Source organism: Miscanthus floridulus, chromosome 1, assembly GCF_019320115.1.
Source record: "Miscanthus floridulus cultivar M001 chromosome 1, ASM1932011v1, whole genome shotgun sequence".
In the NCBI taxonomy this organism is placed as follows: domain Eukaryota; kingdom Viridiplantae; phylum Streptophyta; class Magnoliopsida; order Poales; family Poaceae; genus Miscanthus; species Miscanthus floridulus.
The window spans coordinates 28,740,966-28,766,240 of NC_089580.1; the positions used below are offsets into that span (position 1 = coordinate 28,740,966).

Below are 25,275 nucleotides of genomic sequence, written 5' to 3' on the forward strand. Positions count from 1 at the left end.
TTTTTTGCGACAATGGGCTGTATTCATTGATCAATATCTGAATTACAATCAGCAGCCATCAAGGCCAAGACACACAGTCCGGTGCAAATTACCTGTGTTTCACTCGTGACCTGTTTCGCAAGAACATGAGCTACTTTGTTACAAGTTCTACCGATGAAAGAAAACTTAAAGTCATAAAACAAAGAGCTCAACTCCCGGATTTCCTTCATAATCGTCACCACGCTGGAGCGTTGTTTCTCACCCACTGACCACAGCTTCAAAAGCTCCTGACAGTCGGTTTCCAGCCATACCCGCTGGACACCCACCTGTTGCGCCAACACCAGTCCGTCGCGACTGGCTAAGGTCCTGTTCGCTCGGGTGAAAAACGGTACTGTCGGACCTTAGGATGGGGTACCTCCAACAAAACATTAAACGGGGTGCTAAGGTCTCATCTAAAAATAATAAAAGCAAGAAGGTAAGTTGTGGGCCCCTCCTCCACCGTGACCGAGCCCACTGGGTCCTCCCCCTCCTCGCTTCGAGCCTCGAGCAGGAGGCCTCGGCATCCTGACGCCAACTCCGCTTCGCGCGAGGCCCCCCCGGGAAGGCCTCGGCAGGAAACACCGCCTCCGCCTCGCCCGAGGCTCTCCACGAAAGGCCTCGGCAGGAGGCGCATTCTCCGTATCGCGTGAGGCCTCTCGCGAGAGGCCTCGGCAAGGAGCCTGATCTCCGTCTCGCACGAGGCCCCATTCTCCGTATCGCTCGAGGCCGGCTCGTCCGCGGTCCGTCACCCCCCGCCTCGACCGACCCTCCCGACAGCGAGTCACGTCTCATTAATACTTTCAACCACTCCCGCAATCTCAGCCGGACAGTGGCTCAACGTCACAGAATGGCCGACGCGACCCGAAGTCGCATCAGCGCCATACCGGCCGGGACAGGGCACGGTGGGGATTACTGGCCACTGTGTCCCAGCACTGTGTCCACGATCAGCGTCTGGGGCAGGGTATGACCGGGGTTACCGGCCACTGTGTCCTAACGCTGTACCCACGACCCGCCGCCCGCTCAAGGCCTCGGCACTGTACATCGGGGCCTCGGCAATCTCGGGGTTCGTGCCTACCGAGACCCCCCACCGCAGTATAGGCCGCGGCGAAGGCGGGGGAGCCCGACGAAGGGCCCGCGATGTGCATCACCGCATCCATGACGACGAAGGGAGCGAGCAACCCCCGGTCTTCAATCGCGCCAGCCAGAACGTCGCGGCTGCGGCAATGCTGGTCCGCGCGATGCCCGAGCCTTCTACCACGGAAGGGCGACGGGTCCGCGGCGAGCTCCGCGATCTCCTAGAGACCGCTGCGATTCAGCAGGCCGAGAGTTCCGCCTCCCGACGGCACGGGGGCGCCTCAAACCTTCTCACGGCACCACCTCGGCAGGACAGGGAAGCCCCGGCTCGTCCCGAGCCCGACCGAGCGCCAATAGCCCACAGGGTCCCCGTGCTCTTGGACCGCCTCGGCAATCGACGCGAGGTGCAAGGAGACCGTGAGGCGGTCAACAGGCGACGACGCCACGACAACGAAGGGCCCGCTCGGGGCTACCATCCACACCGAGGCGGTCGCTACGACAGCGGCGAGGACCGCAGTCCTTCCCCTGAGCTGCCAGGCCCTCGGGTCTTCAGCAGGGCCATCCGCGCTGCTCCTTTCCCCGCCCGGTTCCGACAGCCGGCCAATCTCGTGAAGTACAGCGGCGAAACCAACCCGGAACTCTGGCTCGCTGATTATCGCCTGGCCTGCCAGCTGGGTGGTGCGGACGATGACCCGCTCATCATCCGTAATCTCCCCTTGCTCTTGTCGGACTCAGCATGAGCCTGGCTCGAGCATCTCCCTCCCTCTCAAATCCACGACTGGCGCGACTTGGTAAGGATCTTCGTCGAAAACTTCCAGGACACATACGTGCGCCCTGGGAATTCCTGGGATCTTAAGAGCTGTCGTCAGAAGCCGGGCGAGTCTCTCCGAGACTTCATCCGGCGCTTCTCCAAATAGTGCACCGAGCTACCTAGCGTCGGCGACTCGGAGATCGTCCAGGCTTTCCTCTCTGGCACCACTTGTCGGGACTTGGTCCGAGAATTAGGTCGCAACATACCGCGCTCTGCCACCGCGCTCCTCGACATTGCCACCAGCTTCGCCTCGGGCGAAGAGGCTGTCGGAGCCATCTTCCCTGACACCGACACCAAGGGTAAGCGGAGGGAGGAGGCCCCCGAGGCCTCAGCCTCCCACCTCCCTAAGAAAAAGAAAAAGGGGCGCCTGAGGAAGCAGGAGGTCCTGGAGGCTGATCTGGTCGTGGCCATAGAGCGCAAGAATCCCCGAGGCTCCAAAGGCCCTAGGCCCTTCGATGACATGCTCAAGAAACCCTGCCCTTACCACCAGAGACCGGTCAGGCATGCTCTCGAAGATTGCACCATGCTACGGTGCTACTATGCTAGGCTCGAGCTCCCCGACGATGACACCAAGCAGAAGGGGGCCAGCGGTCGGGACGAAGACAAGGACGACGGGTTCCCCAGGTACGCAACGCTTTCATGATCTTCGGTGGGCCCTCGGCATGCCTTACGGCGCGGTAGCGCAAGAGGGAACATCGAGAGGTCTTCTCGGTCAAGGTGGCCACCCCTAGTACCTGGACTGGTCTTGAGAGGCGATCACCTTCGATCGAGATGATCACCCCGATCATATTTCGAATCCCGGGCAGTACCCACTGGTCGTCGACCCGATCATCGGCAACACCCGCCTCTCCAAGGTGTTGATGGACGGAGGCAGCGGCCTCAACATCCTCTACGCCAACACCCTAGAGCTCTTGGAGATCGACCGGTCGAGGCTCCGAGGCGACGTCGCACCCTTTCATGGCATCGTGCCGGGGAAGCGCACGCGACCCATCGGGCGCATCGACCTCTCTCTCTGCTTCGGCACCCCCTCCAACTACCGCAAGGAAGTCCTCACCTTCGAGGCCGTCGGGTTTGGGGGAGCCTACCATGCCATTCTGGGGCGACCGTGCTACGCCAAGTTCATGGCAGTGCCCAACTATACCTACCTCAAGCTCAAGATGCCAGGCCCTAATGGTATCATCACGATCGAGTCCACGTACGAACATGCATACGACTGCGACGTCGAGTGCATCGAGTACGTCGAGGCTCTTGCGGAGGCCGAGACCCTCATCGCCCACCTCGACCAACTCAGTGGCGAGGTGCCTGACTCCAAGCGTCGCGTGGGGGCGTTCGAGCCTGCTAAGACCATCAAACTCATCCCGGTCGACCCCGCCTGCCCCGACGACCGGGCGCTGAGGATCAGCGCCACCCTCGACATCAAATAGGAAGCCGTGCTCGTCGACTTTCTCCGTGCGAATGCTGACATATTCGCATGGAGTCCCTCGGACATGCCGGGCATACCAAGGGAGGTCGCCGAGCACGCCCTGGACATCCGGGCCGGATCTAGACCGGTGAAGCAACGCCTGCGCCGCTTCGACGAAGAAAAGCACAGGGCCATCGGAGAGGAGGTGCAGAAACTCTTGGCAGCCGGGTTCATCAAGGAAGTGTCCCACCCAGAGTGGTTGGCTAACCCCGTTTTAGTCAAGAAGAAAAATAGGAAATGGAGGATGTGTGTAGACTACACCGGTCTGAACAAAGCCTGTCCAAAGGTCCCCTTCCCATTACCTTGAATCGATCAAATCGTTGATTCCACCGTAGGGTGCGAGACCCTGTCTTTCCTTGATGCGTACTCCGGCTACCATCAGATCAAGATGAAAGAGTCCGACCAGCTCGCGACTTCTTTCATCACACCGTTCGGCATGTACTGCTACGTGACGATGCCCTTCGGCCTCAGAAACGCAGGTGCCACGTACCAGCGGTGCATGACCCAGGTCTTTGGCGACAACATCGTGCAGACCGTCGAGGCCTACGTAGACGACATCGTGGTCAAAACCAGAAAGGCTGAGAATCTCGTGAATGACTTGAGGGTAACCTTCAAATGCCTTAAAGAGAAGGGCATCAAGCTCAATCCCGAGAAGTGTGTGTTTGGGGTCCCCCGAGGCATGCTCTTGGGATTCATAGTCTCGGAATGGGGCATTGAGGCTAACCCAGAGAAGGTCTCGGCGATAACTAGCATGGGACCAATCAGAGACCTCAAGGGAGTGTAGAGGGTCATGGGATGCCTCGCGGCCCTGAGCCGCTTCATCTCGCGCCTTGGCGAAAAAGGTTTGCCTCTGTACCGACTCTTGAGAAAGTCCGAGCGTTTTTCTTGGACCCTCGAGGCCAAGGAAGCCCTCGACAGACTCAAGAGGCTGCTCACCAATCCTCCCGTTCTGATACCCTCGGCCATGGACGAGGCCCTCTTACTCTACATCGCCGCAACAACCCAAGTGGTCAGCGCCGCCGTAGTAGTAGAGAGGCAGGAAGAAGGGCATACTCTGCCTACCCAGTGACCTATCTATTTCATCAGTGAGGTGCTCTCTTGAGACCAAGGCACGCTACCCCCACATCTAGAAGCTAGTCTACGCCGTGGTCCTAGCCCGGCGCAAACTGCGCCACTACTTCGAGTCGCACCCGGTGACTGTGGTATCATCCTTCCCCTTGGGCGAGATAGTTCATAATCGAGAGGCCTCGGGCAGGATAGCCAAGTGGGCTGTCGAGCTTATGGGGGAAACCCTGACCTTTGTGCCTTGAAAAGCGATCAAGTCTCAGGTCTTAGGCTGATTTTATGGCTGAATGGACAGATACCCAACTACCACCTGCTCAAATCCAGACGGAGTGCTGGACCCTATACTTCGACGGATCCCTGATGAAGACCGGGGCAGGCGCGGGTCTGCTCTTCGTTTCGCCCCTCGGAGTACACATGCGCTACATGGTGCGGCTCCACTTCGCCGCCTCCAACAACGTGGCCAAATATGAGGCCCTCGTCAATGGCTTACAAGTCGCCAGTCGAGCTTGGGGCACGGCGCCTCGACGTCCGAGGTGACTCGCGGCTCGTCATAGATCAGGTGATGAAGGAGTCAAACTGCCTCGACCCTAAAATGGAGGCTTACTGCAAGATGGTACGACGCCTAGAAGACAAGTTCGACGGCCTCGAACTAAATCACGTCGCGCGAAAGTACAACGAGGCCACCGACGAGCTGGCAAAGATGGCCTCGGCACGGGCCCCGGTCCCCCCGAACGTCTTCGCTAGAGACCTCCACAAACCCTCCATCGGCTGCACCTTGACAGCAGAGGAGGGCCCACCTGGGGAACCCATGGCAAAGCCCGATGCCCCCTCTACTGCCGAGACCCCCTCGACCGAGCCCGAGGTCATGGAAGTCAACGCCGAGCCTCCGCAGAATGATCAGGACGCGGATTGGCGAGCCCCGTTCCTCGATTGGCTTGATCGGGGGGAGCTTCCCGATGACCAAACTGAAGCACGACGGCTTGCGCGCTGAGCCAAGACCTACGCCCTCTACAATGGCGAATTATACAGGTGAAGTCCCTCAGGTGTCCTTCAACGATGCATCAGTTCGAGGCAGGCCAAGCCCTGCTTTGGGACTTACACGCAGGCGCCTACGGGCACCATGCGGCGCCTCGGACGCTCGTAGGGAACGCTTTTTGCCAAGGGTTCTACTGGCCGACGGCGGTCGCCGACGCTACCGAGCTAGTACGCTCCTACGAAGGATGCCAGTACTACGCTCGGTAGACACATCTCCCGGCCCTGGCCTTGCAAACCATCCCCATCACATGGTCGTTCGCCGTGTGGGGGCTCGACATGGTCGGGCCTCTACAAAAGGCCCCCGGGGGCTACACCCATCTACTGGTATCAATCGACAAGTTCTCCAAATGGATCGAAGCCCGTCCGATCAATCGAATCAAATCCGAGCAGGCAGTGCTGTTCTTCACTGACATTATCCACCGGTTTGGGGTCCCCAACACCATCATTACCGACAATGGGACGCAGTTCACCGGCAAAAAGTTCCTGACGTTTTGCGACGACCACCACATCCGTGTGGCCTGGTCGGCCGTAGGACACCCAAGGACCAACGGCCAAGTAGAGCGTGCCAACGGCATGATCCTGCAGGGCCTCAAGCCAAGAATTCACAGCCGGTTGAAAAAGTTTGGCAAGAAATGGCTCGCCGAACTCCCTGTCGGTCATCTAGAGCCTGAGGAACACTCCAAGCCGAGCCACGGGGTTCACGCCTTTCTTCCTAGTCTATGGGGCCGAGGCCATCCTCCCCACCGACCTGGAATATGGTTCCCCGAGGCTGCAAGCCTATAACGAACAAAGCAACCGCACCACCCGAGAGGACGCCCTCGATCAGCTGGAGGAAGCCCGAGACGTCGCGCTACTACACTCGGCCAAGTACCAGCAGAGCCTGCGGCGCTACTAGGCCCGACAGCGTCCGAGGCAGAGACTTGAAGGTAGGCGACCTGGTGTTGAGGCTAGCACAGAGCAACAAGGGTCGCCACAAGCTGACCCCACCATGGGAAGGACCGTACATCATCGCCCAAGTACTAAAGTCCAGGACCTACAAGCTGGCCAACGAGAAGGGCAAAATCTTCACCAACGCTTGGAATATAGAACAGCTACGTCGCTTTTATCCCTAAATTTCCAAGCATTGTATATGTCGTTTCTCGAAATACAATTACTAAGCGTTCTTTAATTGGTCTTATTTTTCGAGAAACCCCCCGGGCCCATCGTAGGTCTCGGCAGCACAATAAAGGTGACAAGGGAGACTCGGTTATGCCTCGGCAGAACCAAGCCTCCCTCGGGGGCTAAATGGGGGACTCCCCCTAGGTCCCACGCACCACTCCTTAGTGTTTTTTTGCAAAAATTCCTTCGCCAAGACTCTAGCAAGCTCTGACGAATCACTTGTAGAGACTCCTCGAACCAAGGTCTGTTTCCTAAGCAAGAGGCCGGTAGAGTCGCGAAGACTGGCCTACGCCCTCGGGCTACGGCACTCCCTCACCACCTCTCGCTCAAGGGACGGCTTAGGCTCCAAAGGGGTGTTTTGCAAACGAAATCTGATCAGGAGCAACAGAGGGCAAAGGCTCGGAAACATGAGAAAAACGACTAAGAAGCACAAATACGTCAGAAATAAAGGCCTCGACGGCCACAAACATTATGATACAAAAATAACCCCTATTCTATCTTTACATAGCCCCCAGGGCCCAGATTAAGGCTCAGGGCCTCCAGCACCGGCAGATGGTAGGGGAGGAACCACCTCATCTTCAAAGAGCGTCGCCAGCGCCGTGCTAGGGCCTTCCGCCGCCTCCAGCAGCTTCGCGACCGCCTGCGTGGGCCTCCTCATCATCATCAGGCAGAACGTAGCCATCACTGATGGCCGGGAGGTCGACACCAAGGTAGTGAGAGGAGATGACGGCCATCGCCCGCTTAACACCCGTGTGCAGCGCCCCTCGGAGCCGCTCGCGCATCTGGCTGCTCAGCGCAATCAAGCGGCTCCCAAGGGAGCTGCCCGACTGAACCCCCTCGACTTCCAGGGCCTCGTAGGCGGAAAGGGCAGCACGCTTTAGCGCCTCATGCTCCCCGATCTCGGTCTCGAGCACCGTCTGCACCGCGCTGGAAGCCTCGGCGGCCCAAACGATCTCCGCCTCTGACTCTGCACCACGGAAAATGGAATAAGGTCGAGCCAGAGAAAAAACAACCTAAGTTAGGGACGGAAGCCCACGGAGCTCACCCTTGGCCTTTAGCTCCCAGCGTCGGGTCTTGGCCTAACAGGCCTCGACTTGCTCCTTCAATCGCTGGGCCTTGACTCGAGAGGCCTCGGCCGCCCTGGAGGCCTCACTCCCCAGCTCTGTGTCATACAAGGAAGTTAGGAAGCGAACATAAGAGGAAGAAAGCAAAACAAGGGGACTCAAACTCACCCTCGACCGTCCCCCTCAAAACCACAGCCTCGATCTGCGAGGCCTCAACCGAAGCAAGGGCCTCATTCAAAGCACCTTTGGTCAGCCGGTGCGCACTCTCCTCTGCCCCCAGCTGCCTGGCGAGGGCCTTGCCCGAGGCCGTCGCTTCTTTAGCCCGGGACCTGAAGGCATCCCGATCGCTGACGGCGTGGGTAAGCTCCTCCTCCAGCTCCTTGATCTGCGCCGCCAAGGGGGTGAGCTGCGTCTGGGCTGTGGCCGCCTCGACCTTCGCATCGGCACAGCGAAGGTGGAGGTCCTCCACCTCCACGCTTCGTGCCGACAGAAGCTTGTTAGCATCGGCAAGAAGGCCCCTCTACTTCTGAAGCTGGTCCTAGATTCCCCTCTCCCGCCGGAGGAAGACTGACTTCTAGAGGGACCGGGTCTCGAGCTCCTGAGGCAGAGCAGAGGTCGTCGATTGCGACAAAACCAAGGAAAGAACAACGTCGCGCGAGAAAGGAAAACACGAACCTGAGCGACTCCGGGTAGTTCGTCGGCCACCACGGACAGCGCCGTCCATAGCGACCGCTCCGCCAGCTCACGGTACTGCTCAAAGGTACTCTAGCGCTCGCCCTCGGCCGTGTCCTCGAGGGCAAACAAAGGCTCCCCCTCAGGGTCGTCCCGGCTCCACCACAGTACTCGCGGGTGATCCTACCCGCGGGGCTCGGGTCGCACCCGCACGAGGGCCGAGCTTTCCTCGTCTAAGAGCGGTGCCGGCTACTCCACGGCATCGGTCTCCTCGGCGCCGACCACCTCCCGCGCCTGGGAAGTATCGTCGGAGGAGATCGGATAGACCTCCGTCTCTCGGGCACTCTCCCGCAACAACTGCAGGCCCTAAGCTAAGGGCACGGCCGAGGCCTCCGCTGCCTGCATCTCCGCCTCCTGCGCAGACGGCCTCGCTGCCATCACGACGGCCGTGGTGACCTCGGGGGCTCCAGCCTCTGTAATCACGGCCTCGGCGGTCTTGGGGGCTCTGGCTTCCGTCATTGTGGCCTCGGTAGACGCAGAAGCGCCGACCGCGGACACTGCGGCCTCGGCGGTCATGGGCGCCGGGGCCTCCATCGCCTCAACCCCAGAGGCCCCGGGAGCCTCGGCAACAAAGGGCACGATGGCCCCATCCGACCGTGTAGGGGCCGCCTCAGCAACCCTTCCTTGGGCAGCCAGTTCCTTTGGGTCGACCCTCGCCGACGCCGCGCCGCGTTGGATGGCGGCTTGTGCCTCCGCCACCCAGTGGGCAGAGGAGCCAGGGCTCGCCTTAAGCGCTTTAAGGGGTGCCAAGGGGAGGTCGCCCGCAGGCCGCTTCTGACTAAAGAAAATCAACCTACAGGGTTAGCACGAGACCAAAAAAGCGAACGGAAGACACCATAACCTCGCCAAAAATACACTTACTTCAAACGGGGCAGCCCCAGCTTCGCCACGGCAAACCTCATCCGCGACGGCAGAGGCGGCGGCAGTGGCGCCACATCCACATCCATCGGCGTCAGTCGGTCCTCAGCGGACCCCGACGCCCCTTCGGTCCTCTGCGGGGCCGGTGGCGTCGCCTCCGCCGCCACCAGCTCCGCCGTGACCACCGAGCTTACCGGGCTGACGGCGCGTTTGCCTAATGACCGCGCCTCGGGCATGTCGGCCTCGGCCCCAAAGGGGGCCATCGCCGGCCCCAGGTCCGCTTCTGCTCCCCTTCCCAGGGGTGCCGGGCTGCTTGCCGACGCCCCGGGCGCCACCTCCACGATGTCAGGAAGGTGGTCTAGGGGGCCTCGCCCCACCTCGCCCTTGTCATTCCCGTCCGAGGCCTCCATCGACAATGACGTCGATGGGGATTCCTCCAACGGGAGACCATCCTTCCGTTGCTGACGGCGGCGCTTATCCAACGCCTCGCGCGCAAGGATGTGCTTCGTGCGCTTCGCCGCCTTAGCATCCTTTCGCTTCTTCTGCGTGTCGGCGTGAGCGCGGTTGATCGCCCGCTGCCCCGTGTCCTCGGGAATGGGCAGCGAGGAGGAGCGTACGTCCCTCATCCCCTAAAGAAACGACAAACGCGCATAAGGAAACAAGGGATAAAGGGAGGCTGAGGAGGTTCAGAGGCTACAGCGGTGCTCGACTTACTAGCGAAAGGAACCCCCACGACAGACGCATCGCGAAGGGGGTCAGGTTGCCACCCCTCAACTTCACATCTACCGTCTCCCCCACCCGACGGTGAATTTCGTCGTCGGAGAGGGCGGAGGAAGACATCCGGGTGCCTTCGACGGGCTCACCCGGCCTCATCTCGAACAGTCGCCGCCGCCGAGCCATCAGCGGCAGCACCCTCCGACGGTGGAAGGCGGCCACGACCACAGCGATGGTGAGGCCATGGTTTCGCAGCCTCGCCAGTCCCTCCAGGAGCGGCTCCAGCTTGGGCTGGTCGACCTTCGGGATGCCCCACTTCCATTTCTCTGGGCAACTCTCCACAATCTACCCAGTATAAGGGGGAAGTCCTCTGTCGTCGTTACGGATGTAGAACCAACTCGTGTACCATCGGCGGTTGGAGGACGCGAGTTGGGCCGGAATGTAGAGGTGTAGGCGGTCCTGACGCACTTGGAGAGTGCAGCCTCCGGCCCTCGATGCCTTCCTCTTTCCCGACATGCCCGTCGGCTTGGTAGTATGCCCTGCTCGGAACAGGTGGAGCCACAAATCCCAATGGGGAGCGATCCCCAAATACCCCTCACAGACGGCAACAAAGATAGCCGCCTGAGCGATGGAGTTGTGATTAAAATTGTGGAGCTCCACGCCATAGTAGTGCGGGAGCGCCCGCATGAACCGGTCTGCCGGAACGCCGAGGCCACGCTCGTGGAAGGAGATGAAGCTCACGACATAGCCGTCAGGGGGCCTCGGCTCCAGCTCGCCGTACGGAGCAATCCACTCTGGCCTACTAAGGTCTGTCACCGGGCGGAGGAGTCCACCGTCGACAAGCGACTGGAGCATCTCCTCGGTGACGTCCGACGGGTCCCAAGGGTCTGCCTCGACAACGACGACATTGCCGGCCATGAGTGCGATGGAGGAATCGGGCGTGGCGGTAAGTCCTTCTCTCTCCCTCCACGCTCTCGCTTTTTTCTCGCTTTCTCCCTAGGCTCGCTCTTCTCCCCTCTTCTCCCCGGCACCCGCTGCTCTGGCGATGACTCGACGGAGGTGGCAGGCAAGGTAAGACAAGGAGGGACGAGACTCTTCGGGTATTTATGCAGGGAGGAGGTGAAACGAACGGGCGATGAAATCGGGGAGGTTTTCCCCGTCCGGTGCGGTTAACCACGAGCCGATTTCGGCGGCCCACGCGCCCACGTCTCCCGCATTAAATGCGAGGACAGTTACGTCCCGTCCATCACGTCGCGCTCGGCCACTACGGCAGCTAGGCGTCGGTTCGCCTCCCCACGAAACCGCCTCAAAAGGCGCGCCACCCACGGCCGAGCCGATAGGGAAGATATTTCTCGTGGCCTGTTCCTTTCATATGAAGGAACCGGGCTCTGAGCCTATTACGATCCAGGGGTTCGAAGGCTGGACCCCAAAGGGTTTCGACAGCCACCCCAGGATAACAGAGTCAGGGGCGACTGCGAGGCGAGCCTGTACGGGGCCGAGACCCAAACGAGCGAAACGCTTGGAATGCCCTAAAGTCGTGTCCGAGACCGGCAGGAAAGTATCTGAATGGGATCCCACCGTAGGGAGGCACCGAGCCACCGAGGCCCAACGAACGGCCTTGGCACCCACTAGAGAAATCCGCTGGTACTCTTGGAGTGTGTCTCTAGGACCTGCTAGCCATCCCCTAATGAACGGGGTTCGGGCCTCCACTCGGACTACCCGATAACAGCTCACCGGGAGTGCCACCGCTCGTGCCCATCGAGGGTAGCGAGGCACATTCCACCCCTCCTTCTGAGCGAAAAGGAAGCGCGAGGGTCGCATAAAAAGTCAGGGGAACCCCTGATGGCCTTCTTGCCCTATGCAGAGGCTAGGGGGCTCCTCCTGCAAATATGCCGAGACCCCACGACCCGGGCTCACGCCCAAAGGGGCCTCGGCAAACAAACCCTCACGCGCGAGGGGCGTATGAAAAGTCAGGAGAACTCCCGACGGCCCTCTCACGTAGAGGCTAGGGTCTCTTCCTGCAACCTTGCCGAGACCAGAATGGGCTCGGCAAACTAACCCTCCGTCCGAATGAAAAGGACATGTGAAGATCAGATGAAAGGGCCAGAACACCCAAGACAAAGACGAACAGTCCGAAACCGCGCTAGAAGTTTCACTACAAACACGATAAAAAGGGCACCGAGCCCGTTACGGTCCAGGGGTTCGAAGGCTGGGCCCCCAACAGGTTTCGACAGCCACCCTAGGGCAACAGAGTCAGGGACGACAGCGAGGCGAGCCTACGAATGGCCCAGGCCCGAGCGAACGGTCGCTCAGGGCGCCCTAAGTCGTGTCCGAGACCGGCGGGGAAGTATCCGAATGGGATCCCACCGTAGGGAGGCACCGAGCCACCGAGGCCCACGAACGGCCTCAGCACCCACTAGAGAAACCCCCTGGTACTCTTGGAGTGCGTCTCTGGACCACTAGCCGTCCCCCAGCGAATGGGGCTCGGGCCTCCACTCGGACTACCCACTAACAGCTCACCAGAAGTGTCCACGCTCGTGCCCATCGAGGGTAGCCTGGCACATTCCACCCCTCCTTCCGAACGAAAGGAAGCGTGAGGGTCATACCCAAAGTCAGGGGACCTCTGACGAACCTCTCGCTCCATGCAGAGGCTAGAGGGCTTCTTCCTGCAGCCTCGCCGAGACCCCCGCAACCCGAACTTGCGCTTGGAGGCTCAGCAAATGCAATAAGAACTACTCGTTCAAACACGAAAATAAAGAAAGCCCCTGGAGGAGTAACTCCACTCCTCCGGGGGCTCGGGGGCTACACCCGGCGGGTGCGCTCGCGCGCACCCACCGGAACCTAAAAAAATAAACCCCAATTCCTACAGGGCAGGTATAAACCAAGCCTCGGCAAACCCTCAGGGGGAGTGCACGCACTCCCCCCGAGGCTCGGGGGCTACTATCGGGTACCTTAGGATGGGGTACCCCTAGTAAAACATCAAACGGGGTGCCAAGGTCTCATCTAAAAATAATAAAAGCAAGAAGGTAAGTTGTGGGCCCCTCCTCCACCGTGACCGAGCCCACTGGGTCCTCCCCCTCCTCGCTTCGAGCCTCGAGTAGGAGGCCTCGGCATCCTGATGCCAACTCCGCTTCGCGCGAGGCCCCCCTGGGAAGGCCTCGGCAGGAAACACCGCCTCCGCCTCGCCCGAGGCTCTCCACGAAAGGCCTCGGCAGGAGGCGCATTCTCCGTATCGCGTGAGGCCTCTCGTGAGAGGCCTCGACAAGGAGCCTGATCTCCGTCTCGCACGAGGCCTCATTCTCCGTATCGCTCGAGGCCGGCTCGTCCGCGGTCCGTCACCCCCCGCCTCGGCCGACCCTCCCGACAGCGAGTCACGTCTCATTAATACTTTCAACCACTCCCGCAATCTCAGCCGAACAGTGGCTCAACGTCACAGAATGGCTGACGCGACCCGAAGTCGCATCAGCGCCATACCGGCCGGGACAGGGCACGGCGGGGATTACCGGCCACTGTGTCCCAGCACTGTGTCCACGATCAGCGCCTGGGGCAGGGTATGACCGGGGTTACCGGCCACTGTGTCCTAACGCTGCACCCACGACCCGCTGCCCGCTCAAGGCCTCAGCACTGTACATCGGGGCCTCGGCAATCTCGGGGTTCGTGCCTACCGAGACCCCCCACTGCAGTACAAGCCTCAGCACCGACCGGGCCTCAGCCTCGCGCACAATCTGTCCACCACGGCTTGCACGTTCGCCGCCACGTCCGCTCCGAGACATTCCCGGGGCTCCCACGACGCACAGGATCTGATGGGGACAACCACGCCGCCCCCGTACTTCAAGGACGGATCACTCCTACGACCACGCCGCAACAGGAACAGGCCACAGGGTTCGGACGTGCCGCTCCTATTAGCACGACGCCGCATAGTGATACATGTACTGACCTCGTCCTCCCTTCAACTATAAAAGGAGAGGACTTGGGCCACTTAGGGGGGGGCACCGGATAACACACACACACACGCACATTCCAACCGCTTGAGAGCAACGTCTCAGACGGCCCACACGACACCCTACCGAGACCTGGGACTAGTTCCCTCTCTCCCTTAGCTTGTAACCCCCTACTACGAGCACTCCGGTGCAAGGAATACAAGTTCGATCTCTCAGACTGGACGTAGGGCGCCGATTGCCCGAACCAGTATAAACCTTGTGTCTCTTTGCATCACCATCCAGAATCGGGAGCACGCAGAACAAATTCACTAGTCAGTCGAGGACCCCCCGGTCCGGAACACCGACAGGTACTGTTCGCTGATTTATTATAAGAGAAAAACATTGTTTCATTGCTAAAAAAGTACGGCTGATAAGCCAAGCGAACAAGGGATAAAGCCCCGTTCGCTGGTCTGAATCTTGGCTGAAACTGGCTGGAAAACACTGTTCCGGCTGAATTATTGTAAGATAAAAACATTGTTCCGGCTGAAAAACAAGTCGAACAAGCTGAATATGGGGTAAACCGAACAGGACCTGCCTCCATGGTTAAGGCGTCCAGACAGTTTCCATAGCGTCGCCTCTAACGAAGTCGCCATTTTCATTCCGAAGCACATAAAGATGGCAACGGGGATGTACTCGTCGGGTATCGCCGGAACGTTCTCTTCCCCGCTACGGAGAATTCATCCCATCTCCGTCCCCGTTAACTGTCTCAGGTATAGATTCTTACCCTCCCCATACCCATCGGGCATCGGTCGGGTAACAGATACCCGACGGGTACTGCATACCCGATAAACAAGGACACTTGGGTCACAGCTTTGCAATCGGAGACGTTTCTTCTTCACCCGGATATAAGTGTCGGAGTCTCGGAGATGCCGAGGAGAAGGAGCGAGGTTGCGAGGAGGACGAGCAAAGGTGGCAGAGAGACTGAACTGAGGAAGCAAGGGGCACGAGCGCTCGTGAGACAGGCGTGCCTGTGCTGCTGGCGGGGATGGTGAGGAAAAATTGAATTAGGGTTCCTAGAACACACAAACTATATATATAACTGTTCAGATTTGGGTCAAAATACCTATGTTGAGCTTCTTTGGGCCTAATACTCGCATGACAGCTCAAATAGTCGGGTTCCCCAACGGGTAACGGGGACGGGTAAACAGGGAACGTTTTCGTACCCGCTATACCCGTCGGGGATGGATTCTTATCCATTTAGATGCCCATGGGTAAAGATATGATCCTATCCCGTCCCCTAATGGATTAAATACCCGTCGAGTATCGGGTATTGGGGCCTGTTACCATCTTTACTCGGTATTCTTGTTCGGCTGTTGGTAAAAGCAACTGCTGCTGACTGTCAACACAGTGATCTGTGAGAGGCGGCAGCAGCACCAATGGCTGCAAAACAAGCTAGGTTCAATTGGATTATGGGATCTAAAGCTCTTGGACGTGGAAAAATTTCTCCGTTCTTATATTTATTTTATAAAATTAAATTAATTCATGTAAAGTTTATATACGATTCTTGTGAGGAATCTCTATCCCAAATGGACCCTAAGAATTTGTGTGTTGGGTTTTCATTGTCTAGTCTGGAATCTATCATGTTTGGGTGGGTGTGGGATTGATATTTTGTTAGTAGATTCTCAAATCTGTATCCCGGCCTACAAGCAAAGCCAAAATACACTGGTCATCCAAAAATTATAATTTTCTTTTTTTTAAAGCTACGAAATGTTATGTCATTAGAATTGTTAGTCAACAAATTTATAACAAGATGTTGATTCTACAAGAAAATGCTAAACCATTGTAATTGTTGAAGCAACATGTCTCACGTTAAAAATGTTGAACGACTAAAAAGAAGTTGAGTCAACGAGAAAATGTTGTATCCACCTTCTTCTTTTTAAAAATACTGAATCAGCAAAAATATGGTAAATCAAGAGAGAATTTGGAGTCAACAAAAGTAGATGTGGGAATAAGAAACATCTTAAACATGGCAAGATGTGGGAAGTAGTAATCCATTAGTTATAAATGTAAGATATTTAGATATCCTACGTCAAACTTCTAAAACTTTTATTGAAGTAGTGAAAATATATATTAGTATCTGTAATACCAATCAAACACGTTATCAAAGTGCCTTGATTGATAGATTTAATGAGACTAATCTGATGTGTAGTGATTCATTTCTAATAAGTTATTAGAGAAATTTGACCTAGGAAAAAAAACTAAAATTTGTTATATCTTGGAATAGAGGTGTGAAGAAATTAGTTGACATCTAAATTTGATGAATACGTGGCCGGCTAAGTAGTGGTCTACCAGACTACAATAAACAACAAGGTCATCAAACCTTTTTCTTTTACGATCAGCGTATGATACAAACCGTATTTTAAAATTCGTATAGGCCGTGACATCCATCCTTGTGTCCATCACTACGACAGCTCTTGTTTGGGCCACAGGTCGCTTGCTCGCTCATCCTCCCAATCTCTGCTCCGCTCCAGCAGTGGTGGCGCCAGTAGCCTCTGAGAGGCGAGAAGCGAGGACCTTCGTTCTAACGAGCGGCCGGCCCGATGACACGGGTGCAGCGCATACACACGTCGCCGCCGGGGGCCGGGGGCAAAGCACGCCGCGCCACTGCCGCGAGCACCCTATCTATCTGTATCTGCGCAGCTTCCGTTGTCACACCAGCACACCACCCGGTGCGGTGACGCCGCGGGATCCCAGAATTATACCTGCCGTGATCCGCTTGGCCGCCGGCCCCGGCCTCGCACTGCATTGCTCACCTCACCCCGCAACGATCATAGGTAGGCTCCCGGCGCCGCAAGCCCGCAACCGCCGCGCCCAATGCGCCTCCGCCATATGCTCATCCGCCACTGCCTGCCCGCGACCTCGCGCTAGCTGGCCTTTCTCCTCTCTCTGTCTCGCGCGCGTCGCCTTAATTTGGCCACTCCCGCAGCTTGCTTCCTTATCTCGCACGCCGATCGCTGCTGGGCAGCCGGGGGCCTGGAAAAGGAGGTGGCAGCACTGGCAGAGCGTAAATATACAGCTTGTTCGGCTCGTGCTGATAGGATCGTAAATTATTACTGCTGACTGGTTTAGTGTGAGAGAAAAATACTGTTTTGGTTAAAAATTTACTATCATTTACGACGAAACGAACATGCTCATAAAGAAGAACCTGGAAAACGAAAGCCGGGCGGATCGCACGAGATCCGCGCCAGCTGAAATCTTTGCTTTTGCCGATGGTTCCAATCAAACCTTTGGCCTGCCTATCCAGACGCTACATGTAAAAGAAACAAAGGAGAAAAAAGCGGCCTTTTCTGCTCCCGGTCCAAAGCTCCCTTTGCTCTAGCTAGCAATAGCATTGCTGCCGAGGGAACAGGAACAGGAACACCCCATGTGTGAGTTTCCATCGTCCATGCTCCGTCCACTAAACCACTTTAAGTCGCTGCACGAAAGAGTGCTTTGCGGCAGCTGGTTGGTTTTCAGCGTGGTTGTATTGATAGAATTCGCCTGGAAAAGATTAAGGAATCGGAATCGGTCTTCTTCTCTCCTCCTCCCTCTCTTAATAATTTCTTTAACGCCGGAGTTCTTATCCGGTGATAGATTAAAGAGTGGTTTATATATAGTACTTCCTGGAGTATGCCGAGGACTGCTGATGAGTGATGAGCGTAGTGGCAGTGTCAACGCTTTATGTGTTGTGCTGTGCACCCCGAAATGCTGGAATAAAAATTTGGAGCGGATAAGATGAACGTCGTGTGAAAATTGGCCACGAACGTTAATTTAGAAGCACTTTATTAAGCACACTGGCGGCTTTAATTTAGTTGCTTCTGGTTTGTGTGAATTAGAAGCATTTTCTCAATGGAATACAGGAATAGTAGTGACTAGTAACACTATTTCGATCTTGTACTGTGGGGAGAGGGGCGGCGGGGTTGACACATTGAGCTGTTGTGCAGTATTATTACTTCGTTCGTTCTAAATTATAAGTTGTTTTAATTTTTTTTATATATCTATTTTGCTATATATTTAGATATAATAATATGTATAGATATATAGCAAAATAGATGAAAAAAATCAAAACGACTTATAATTTGAAATGGAGGGAGTATGATTAGTGAAGGGAAACTCTGCATTCCGCATAGGATCGGTCCCTTAACCTAATTTGCAACTGACGGACGTTGAGCCCCGTGTGTGATAGCACATTATCCAGGATACCTAAATATTTTTTGCACTAGAGACTTATTCTACATGAGACATTAAGTCCCATTTGGCACGGTTCCTCCTCAAATGCTCCTCCAGAAGAACTGGAGCACTTGAAGGTGAACCTATTTTTTTAGCTTCAGTTCTAGTCCAAAACGGCTCCAACTCCTCTACTGTCATTGGAAAATGGCTCCTCCTCCTAAAGTGTTTTGTTCGGCTCCTATGTAGTACCTGTAGCTAGAGCAGGAGCCGTGCCAAAATAGACCTAAGTACAGAAAACAATTTTTGTTGACCTCTGATTTTCCCCCCTAGCAGTTCATAAAGAACATACTCCCTCCATACTGCTAAAGGAGGTCGTTTTGGGCTCAGTTTGAAATCAAGCAAAAGAAGTCGTTTTGGCTTCGAGGGAGAAAAGTGGACGCCGGTACCCCTCTGCTTTGGCTCCCGTGTCCACGTTAATAGCGCATGCGCCGCTGCATGCCGCGATTCCAGGAACCTTGACTCAGCGCCTATTGCTTCGCCTCCTGCATGCTGCTATTAATCGCGCACGCCGCCGCCGCATGCCGCGATTCCAGCTCACGGTCGCTCCTCGCAGCTCGCCCCTCGCCGCTAGCTCTTCTTCTCCACGCCGCACACCAGCTCGCCCTCGCTCCACGCCGCACACGGCTCGCCCTCGCCCTAGCAGTTCCATGGATGCGGCGGACTCGACGCCGGATCAGTTCGCCCCGGACTCCGTGGCCGCGGACTCGGAGATGATGGAGGAGGTTGCGGACTCCATGGCCGCGGACTCGGAGGAGATCGTTCCTGAGTCGGAGGAGATGATCGTCGCGCCGGAGTCGCAACAGTTCGTCGTGCCGGAGTCCCAGCAGTTCGTCGCGCCGGAGTCGCAGCAGTTCATCTCGCCGGAGTCGGAGGAGATGATCGTCGCGCCGGAGTCGCAGCAGTTCGTCGTGCCGGAGTCCCAACAGTTCGTCGCGCCGGAGTCGCAGCAGTTCATCTCGCTAGAGTCGGAGGAGATCGTCTCGCCAGAGTCGGAGGAGATCGTGGTGCCGGATTCTTCGCCGCAGGGCGCTTTTATTTGCGGCACCTGTCAAGTCGTTCATCTTAACCACGAAGCATGGGATCGTGTGCACACTGGGCGCTATCCATGCTCTCACTGCGGTCTCAAGCACGCAGACTACTTGTTCTTCGCTATTGTTCATGGCTTCGATTATTTCGAGTGCGAGTTTTTCATTCCAGATGTCAAGAATGTCGTGTTCGGAGTCGGCATGGAGCAAATTGTGCTGCCTGCAGACGTGCTCAAGAAGGTCGAAGAGGAGGCTAAGGAGAGGCGCAAGCGTAAGCTCGCTGCCAAGAAGGCTATGGAGGACGCCAAAGCCGCGCAGCGGTAAGATCATTAAAATTGAGTTCATTATAGCAACAGTTCATTAAGATCATTACAGCAAGAGTAACCATCAATCTACTTCTTTCATGCAGCAAGACTATCCTCGGCTTCAACTAGGAAAGATGGATCACAAGGAATACAAGATGGCAGCAGACCTTGTCTTTCCAATGCTCCTTTTTTCATGTGAGGTATCTTGAAGTTGTTGCAACCTTTCTTCTTCATAGCTTCCATCAAAACACCTTGTAGTGTTAGAAACATTCGGTTTGCAAGGTGTGGTGAGTACTTCATGAATGCCTACAATTGTAATGCAAGTTTAATTCGGTTAGCAAATTGTTGTGGGATAAATTGTAATGCAAGTTTAATTCGGTTGTGAACAATTGTTGAGCAAATTACCTCTTGCACGGCTGGAATGAGAGCCTCCATTGTCTTTGCATTCTTTTGATATTGAATTGCTTGTATAGCTCGAAAAAAACCCAAGTCAAGAATGTTGAAATCTGGAGAGTTTGGTGGCTGACATATTAAGCGAATATCAAATCCTCCTAGCTTAGCTGCCTCACAAAATTCTGGGTCATCCAATTTCAAGTGGGAAGGTGCATTGTCTTGTTGAATGAATATTGGTCTACCCACATCTTCTCTTGGCCACTTAGCTCTAATGGCGGGCAACACTTGGTTGATCATAAAACCTCTAATCACTTCTCTAGTGATCGAAGTTATGGGCTTCATAACCAAGTCTCCACGGACACGGCCGGTCCTCTCATTACCTCTTTGAGCCGGTTCATATTGAACAAGTGGAAAACAACCAATCCTACCATCAAAAATACAATTCCCATCCCTAAACCTTGGCCGAGCACAAACACACAAGAACATGAGCCTAGGGATGTAGTTCTTATTCTTACAAGTCCGATGGGGATCATCTTCTTCAGGTAGCAAATAATATGTTTCAGATGTTTGATGTAGGTAGAACCATTTCTCATCAATGAACACAAAGTCATACAACTCCTTAAACCTTGGATCATCAAGCAACTCTCTATTAACCATGTCAACACACCATTGTAACCTAGACTTCTTGTTAGCTTCAGTGAGATATGGTTTGATGCTACTAGAGTGGCGCCTAATCAATCCTTTTTTCAAATAATTTTGAACCCTTCATTTGCTCATGTTTAGTTTGGCACACACATCCTCTATAGTCATTCTTTCCTTAAGAGGAATGTTTCGCAATGCTTCCAAATCAAAAGGTATTGCTTTACGTCCAACTCTACCCTTCTTTAGACTAGAAACCACAACCGGTACATTGCTACAAAGTTGTGTTTTACCTCGGTTCCAAACACGTTGAGCTGTCCGTCTATGGATGTCAAATTGAGCAGCAACAAACGCGGTGTCTTCCTTGTGTAGTGTACCATTGTTGCTTCTAGCCAACAAAGCTTGGTAAACTTGTTTTCGGACCTCTTCACTCATTTCTTTCCTTCGGCTGTGTGGTTGAACTTGTTCTTCCACGGTTGGATTGTCTACAGCATGGTCTGTTAAAAGAAAACAACCAAGGACATGTCATGTTTGCCTACATTCACGGCATGCATGGTCCAGTACTTATTCACACGGCATGCATGGTCCAATATTTATTCACGGCATGTTGTATTTTTAAGTTAAAAAGAAACACATTCACGGCATGCATGGTCCAGTACTTATTCACACGGCATGCATGGTCCAATATTTATTCACGGCATGTTGTATTTTTAAGATAAAAAGAAACACATTCATGAACTGCTTGCACGTTGCGGTAATGCATTCATGGCATATTGTAATTATAGGAAGAAAAACAAACATTGTGACGAAAAGAAGTTACCAGCTTGATTTTGTATGTAGTCGAAATCAACAGCACCGAACTCATCTACTGGTAAGTTCAAATCAAGTACTGTAAAAAAAATGAAACAAATGATGAGAACCAAAAATAATCTGAACAACGGAAGGATACAACTAAGTGATGCATTACCTCCGTGGTGATCTTCTGGCTCGTCGAGATTTAAAACGTCGTTGGCGTCATCGTCTAGTTGCTCGTCCAGATGAAGCACGGCATCGGCGTCGGCGTCGGCGGGCTCGTTGAAATCAAACACGACGTCGACGGCGGTGTCGACGGGCTTGTTGAGATCAAACATGTTGCCTTCATCATCTTGGGATGCCAGCAAGTTGAGATCGAACCTAGGAATATAATCCGACATTTGTAGCTGAACTAGCTAGCAACATAAACAGGAACACAAGGAGACGAACAGAACGCTCGTTTGGAGAGAAAAAGACTATTTATAGAGTGGCAAAGGCTAGCAGCACCAGGCGCTTGATCGATGAAAATTGAAATAAAAAAGCGGCAGCAGTCGGCGCGCAAGGCAGCAGCAGCGAAAACACGGAAAAATTCGACCAAAACCGGCAGCAGTCACGCGCGCAAGCATCAGCAGCGAAAACACGGCCAAAAATGCCACGGGTGGCCAAAACGCGCGTGCGAACCCAGCCCTCCATGCTGCCATGCAAAATGAGCCAACAAAAATAGTCCCTGGTTCGAGGAGTCGAACCAACGATCTCCTGCATCGGGACGCAGAGGCATAGCCGCTCGGGCTACTCATCACTTCTGTACAGGAGGCAACCGCACCGCTATTTAATAGGGGCAGACATGGAAAAATACCCCATATTTAATCACTCTTTGCCACTCCTTGGTATGCGCAATCATGTCCTAAACGACTTCTAATACCAATATGGAGGAAGTACGCCACTAAAAACTGAAGTGTGGGCCTCTAGCTATTAATTACTAGTGTAGACATGTTTCCATTGGCGATTTGTAAAATGATATTAGATATTGGCAGCTCACCTAACTTACGGCCACTATAAATAGATATAAATAAGGGTGTTCAATAAAAATATACTAGGAGAATACCCTGCGCGTTGCTGCAGGGATTCCAGATAATTTTTAAAAAAATTAGACTATTTATATTTATAGTTATATGAATAAAACTATCTTAAATTAATTTTGGTGAATAGTTTGACACATCGATGTGGACCGCTAAATGCATGTAAGTGGATAAAGAGATAATTATCATAATTACATGTACTAGTTGGCTATAATTGAAAGTTCTAGTGGATTGTTGATGTGGATAACTTGCATGTTGAGAGAAATCTCTAGTGGGATTTAGCTTTATAAGAGTATAGAATTTGTATTGGCGACAATTTAAGAAAATCGTATGTGCAAAACCATTTACGATGACGATTTTTAAGCTATGATTAGTATAAATATTTCCATAAATACCCCTTATTCCCCAAGAAGCACTATTCAGACTAAGCCCTTTTTTATTGTTGGCATCCTTTGAGGTTCAAAAATTACAAAACGCAAGTAGAGAGGTTTTGATTTTTTTTTATTGAAGGGGGTTTCTTAATAAGGTTAGTTAATATCTATCCTACTATGTCTTTTTGATGAATTATCTATAGTGTCAGTGCAGAAAGTGACCAACAAGTAAATATTTATAGTTTTGCCGTTCGTTGTGATCGGAGGTGGCCTAGCACTCAATAACATAGTGTTTATACTGGTTCAGGCAACGTGCCCTACGTCCAGTTTGAGTCGATCGGTGACTTTATTCCTGAGCTCAGGTGCTCGAAGTTTGCAGTGGGGTTACAAAAGAAAAGGAGAAAGATGGGGGAGGTACAAGAGGTCCGATCGGACTCCAGTCGGAAGGGCCAGAGTGACAAGAGCTCCGTTGTGAGCTAAGTGTTCAAGCGTGTGCTCGTGGTTTGAACCTGGTGGTTCTGCTATTGTGTGCTAATGAACTTGATCGATCTGATGAATCTAGAATGACTTGGATGAACCTGAATGAATCTCATGTTGGGAGAGAGCGCATCATCTTTTATAGATAAAGGGGATGACCTTATAAGTGAGAGGGAGAGAGTACGTATGCTTCTAATCCTTGTTTCCCAAGCCGATTTGTACAGGATGAAGGTAGGCGCCCACAATACTGTTGGATGTCAGATGCATGTGGGAGGTTGTGTTGTCTTTTTCGAGTATGGCAGACGTCGGTGCCTGCCACACTGTTGAGACCTGGAGGCATGCAAAGGGTTTTTACCATGTTCGTCCGGTACGGTAAAAGCCGGCGCCCACAACACTGTCGATGCCCAGAGGCATGTGGGGGGCCTCATCGTATGGGAGTTAATGGCGCCCACAATACTGTAGGGAAAATGTTGGCAACTACAACACTGTTTGGGTCACTGTTGTGTCAGGGAGGTTGCAGAGTACTGTTTCTGCAGGTGTACAGAGTATGGTCCACGGTATTGAGGTTCGACTTGTGCGCTCTGCCTTGCTTTCTCCGTTCGTTCCCTGGTCGTTTCCGAGCGAGCGTCCCCGGTCGGTTGGTCCCAGTCGGTTCTGATCGTGCCAGTCGGAGAAGAGCCATGAGCTTTGGCCAGGCCTTTCGGTCGGAGGGGCCGTCCGGAGGCGGGCTGAACACCGAAGCGAGTGCTCCAGTCGGAGAGGTGGGCCGGAATCGGAAAGCGGGCGCTGTTCTTCCTCGGCCAGACCTCCCAGTCGGAGATTCGATCGCCCTTTGGTCTGTTATTTAGGTACTTGGGCCGGCTCATGAGTTGTGCGTTTGTCTGTTTGGGCCGAACCTATGTTGGGAGGCCGGTCCGCGAGGGACCCCGGGTTTATGAACCCGACACATAGCTTATGGCTAATTAGACCTAGGTTTGTGTACGGAGGGAAAATGAATATTGTTTCGGTATAATACTGTATTAACTATATTTTATATTATGTCCTAATATTGTTTTAGGTAGCTTCACGTGTTCCTAGCACCATCATCATCCATGAATAGGGAAGATCAAGATTTTCATGATCTAGATCTAGATGATGAATGTGTTTATTATAAAATATACTAATTAATTACTCATATCTATATGTTAAATTATACGTTAGTGATTGTGATGTTTATTCATGATTTATTCATACAGAATGATATTTGAAATAGTTGATGTCGACAAAAGATGCTCGGCAGTCCACCGAGGGGCATCCCACGACGGTAGATTGATCGGTGGAGGTGTGCGTGATCTGGAATCGAATGGTGACACAAGGCGCAGAGACAACGATTTAGACATGTTCGGGCTTTTTGATCGTTGTAATACCCTACGTTCTGTGTCTTTGATGTATTGCATTGAGATGTGTGGATCGTTGTGTAGATGTATGTATCTTGTCTGCTAGTGGACCCCTGCCTCTCCTTATATACTCTGGAGAGCAGGGTTACAAGGAAAGTAGCATATTTGGTACTATACAATATCTTGCGGTGTACGCCGAGCAGCGCCGTGCACGCCTTGATCTTGTGGACTGGGCCACCTCTAATGATGCGGCTCATGTCTTGTCTTATGTATACCGGGGGCCATACCTCCATAGTTGAGCTGAGTGAATATATTTTTCTAGAAAGATGTATGTCTCTTTCTGGTTTCAATCATTTGGCAATTGACTTAAGCCCACCATCAGTGTAAGCGATAACGTTAAAGCTTGTCAGTAGAGTTTACACTTGCGGTAGCGTTACACTGGCGATTTTTAAACTGGTGTCAGTACACTTGACTTTCCCACTAACAGTTTACTAAACTGCCAGTAAAGAGAAAAAAAAACGTCGCCATATCTACAAGGATGCTCTTATAGAGAGAAAAGAAAGGAGAAGATTTTTCATTCAACAAGTGCAGTTTTTCTGTCGATCAAATCAAAGCTGACAGCCATGCTGACTACCTTA

General features: G+C 53.8%; 1 protein-coding gene across 1 annotated transcript; it reads right to left on the reverse strand.

The window, feature by feature from the left end:
* Positions 1–7,702: 7,702 nt before the first annotated feature.
* On the reverse strand, positions 7,703–9,540 carry LOC136453780 (coiled-coil domain-containing protein SCD2-like). The gene is made up of 3 exons (XM_066454331.1): positions 9,317–9,540; positions 7,856–8,163; positions 7,703–7,785 (listed from the first exon to the last, which is right to left on the reverse strand). Exons 1-3 carry the CDS (start codon positions 9,538–9,540, stop codon positions 7,703–7,705), a joined length of 615 nt encoding a protein of 204 aa, XP_066310428.1.
* Positions 9,541–25,275: the final 15,735 nt, after the last annotated feature.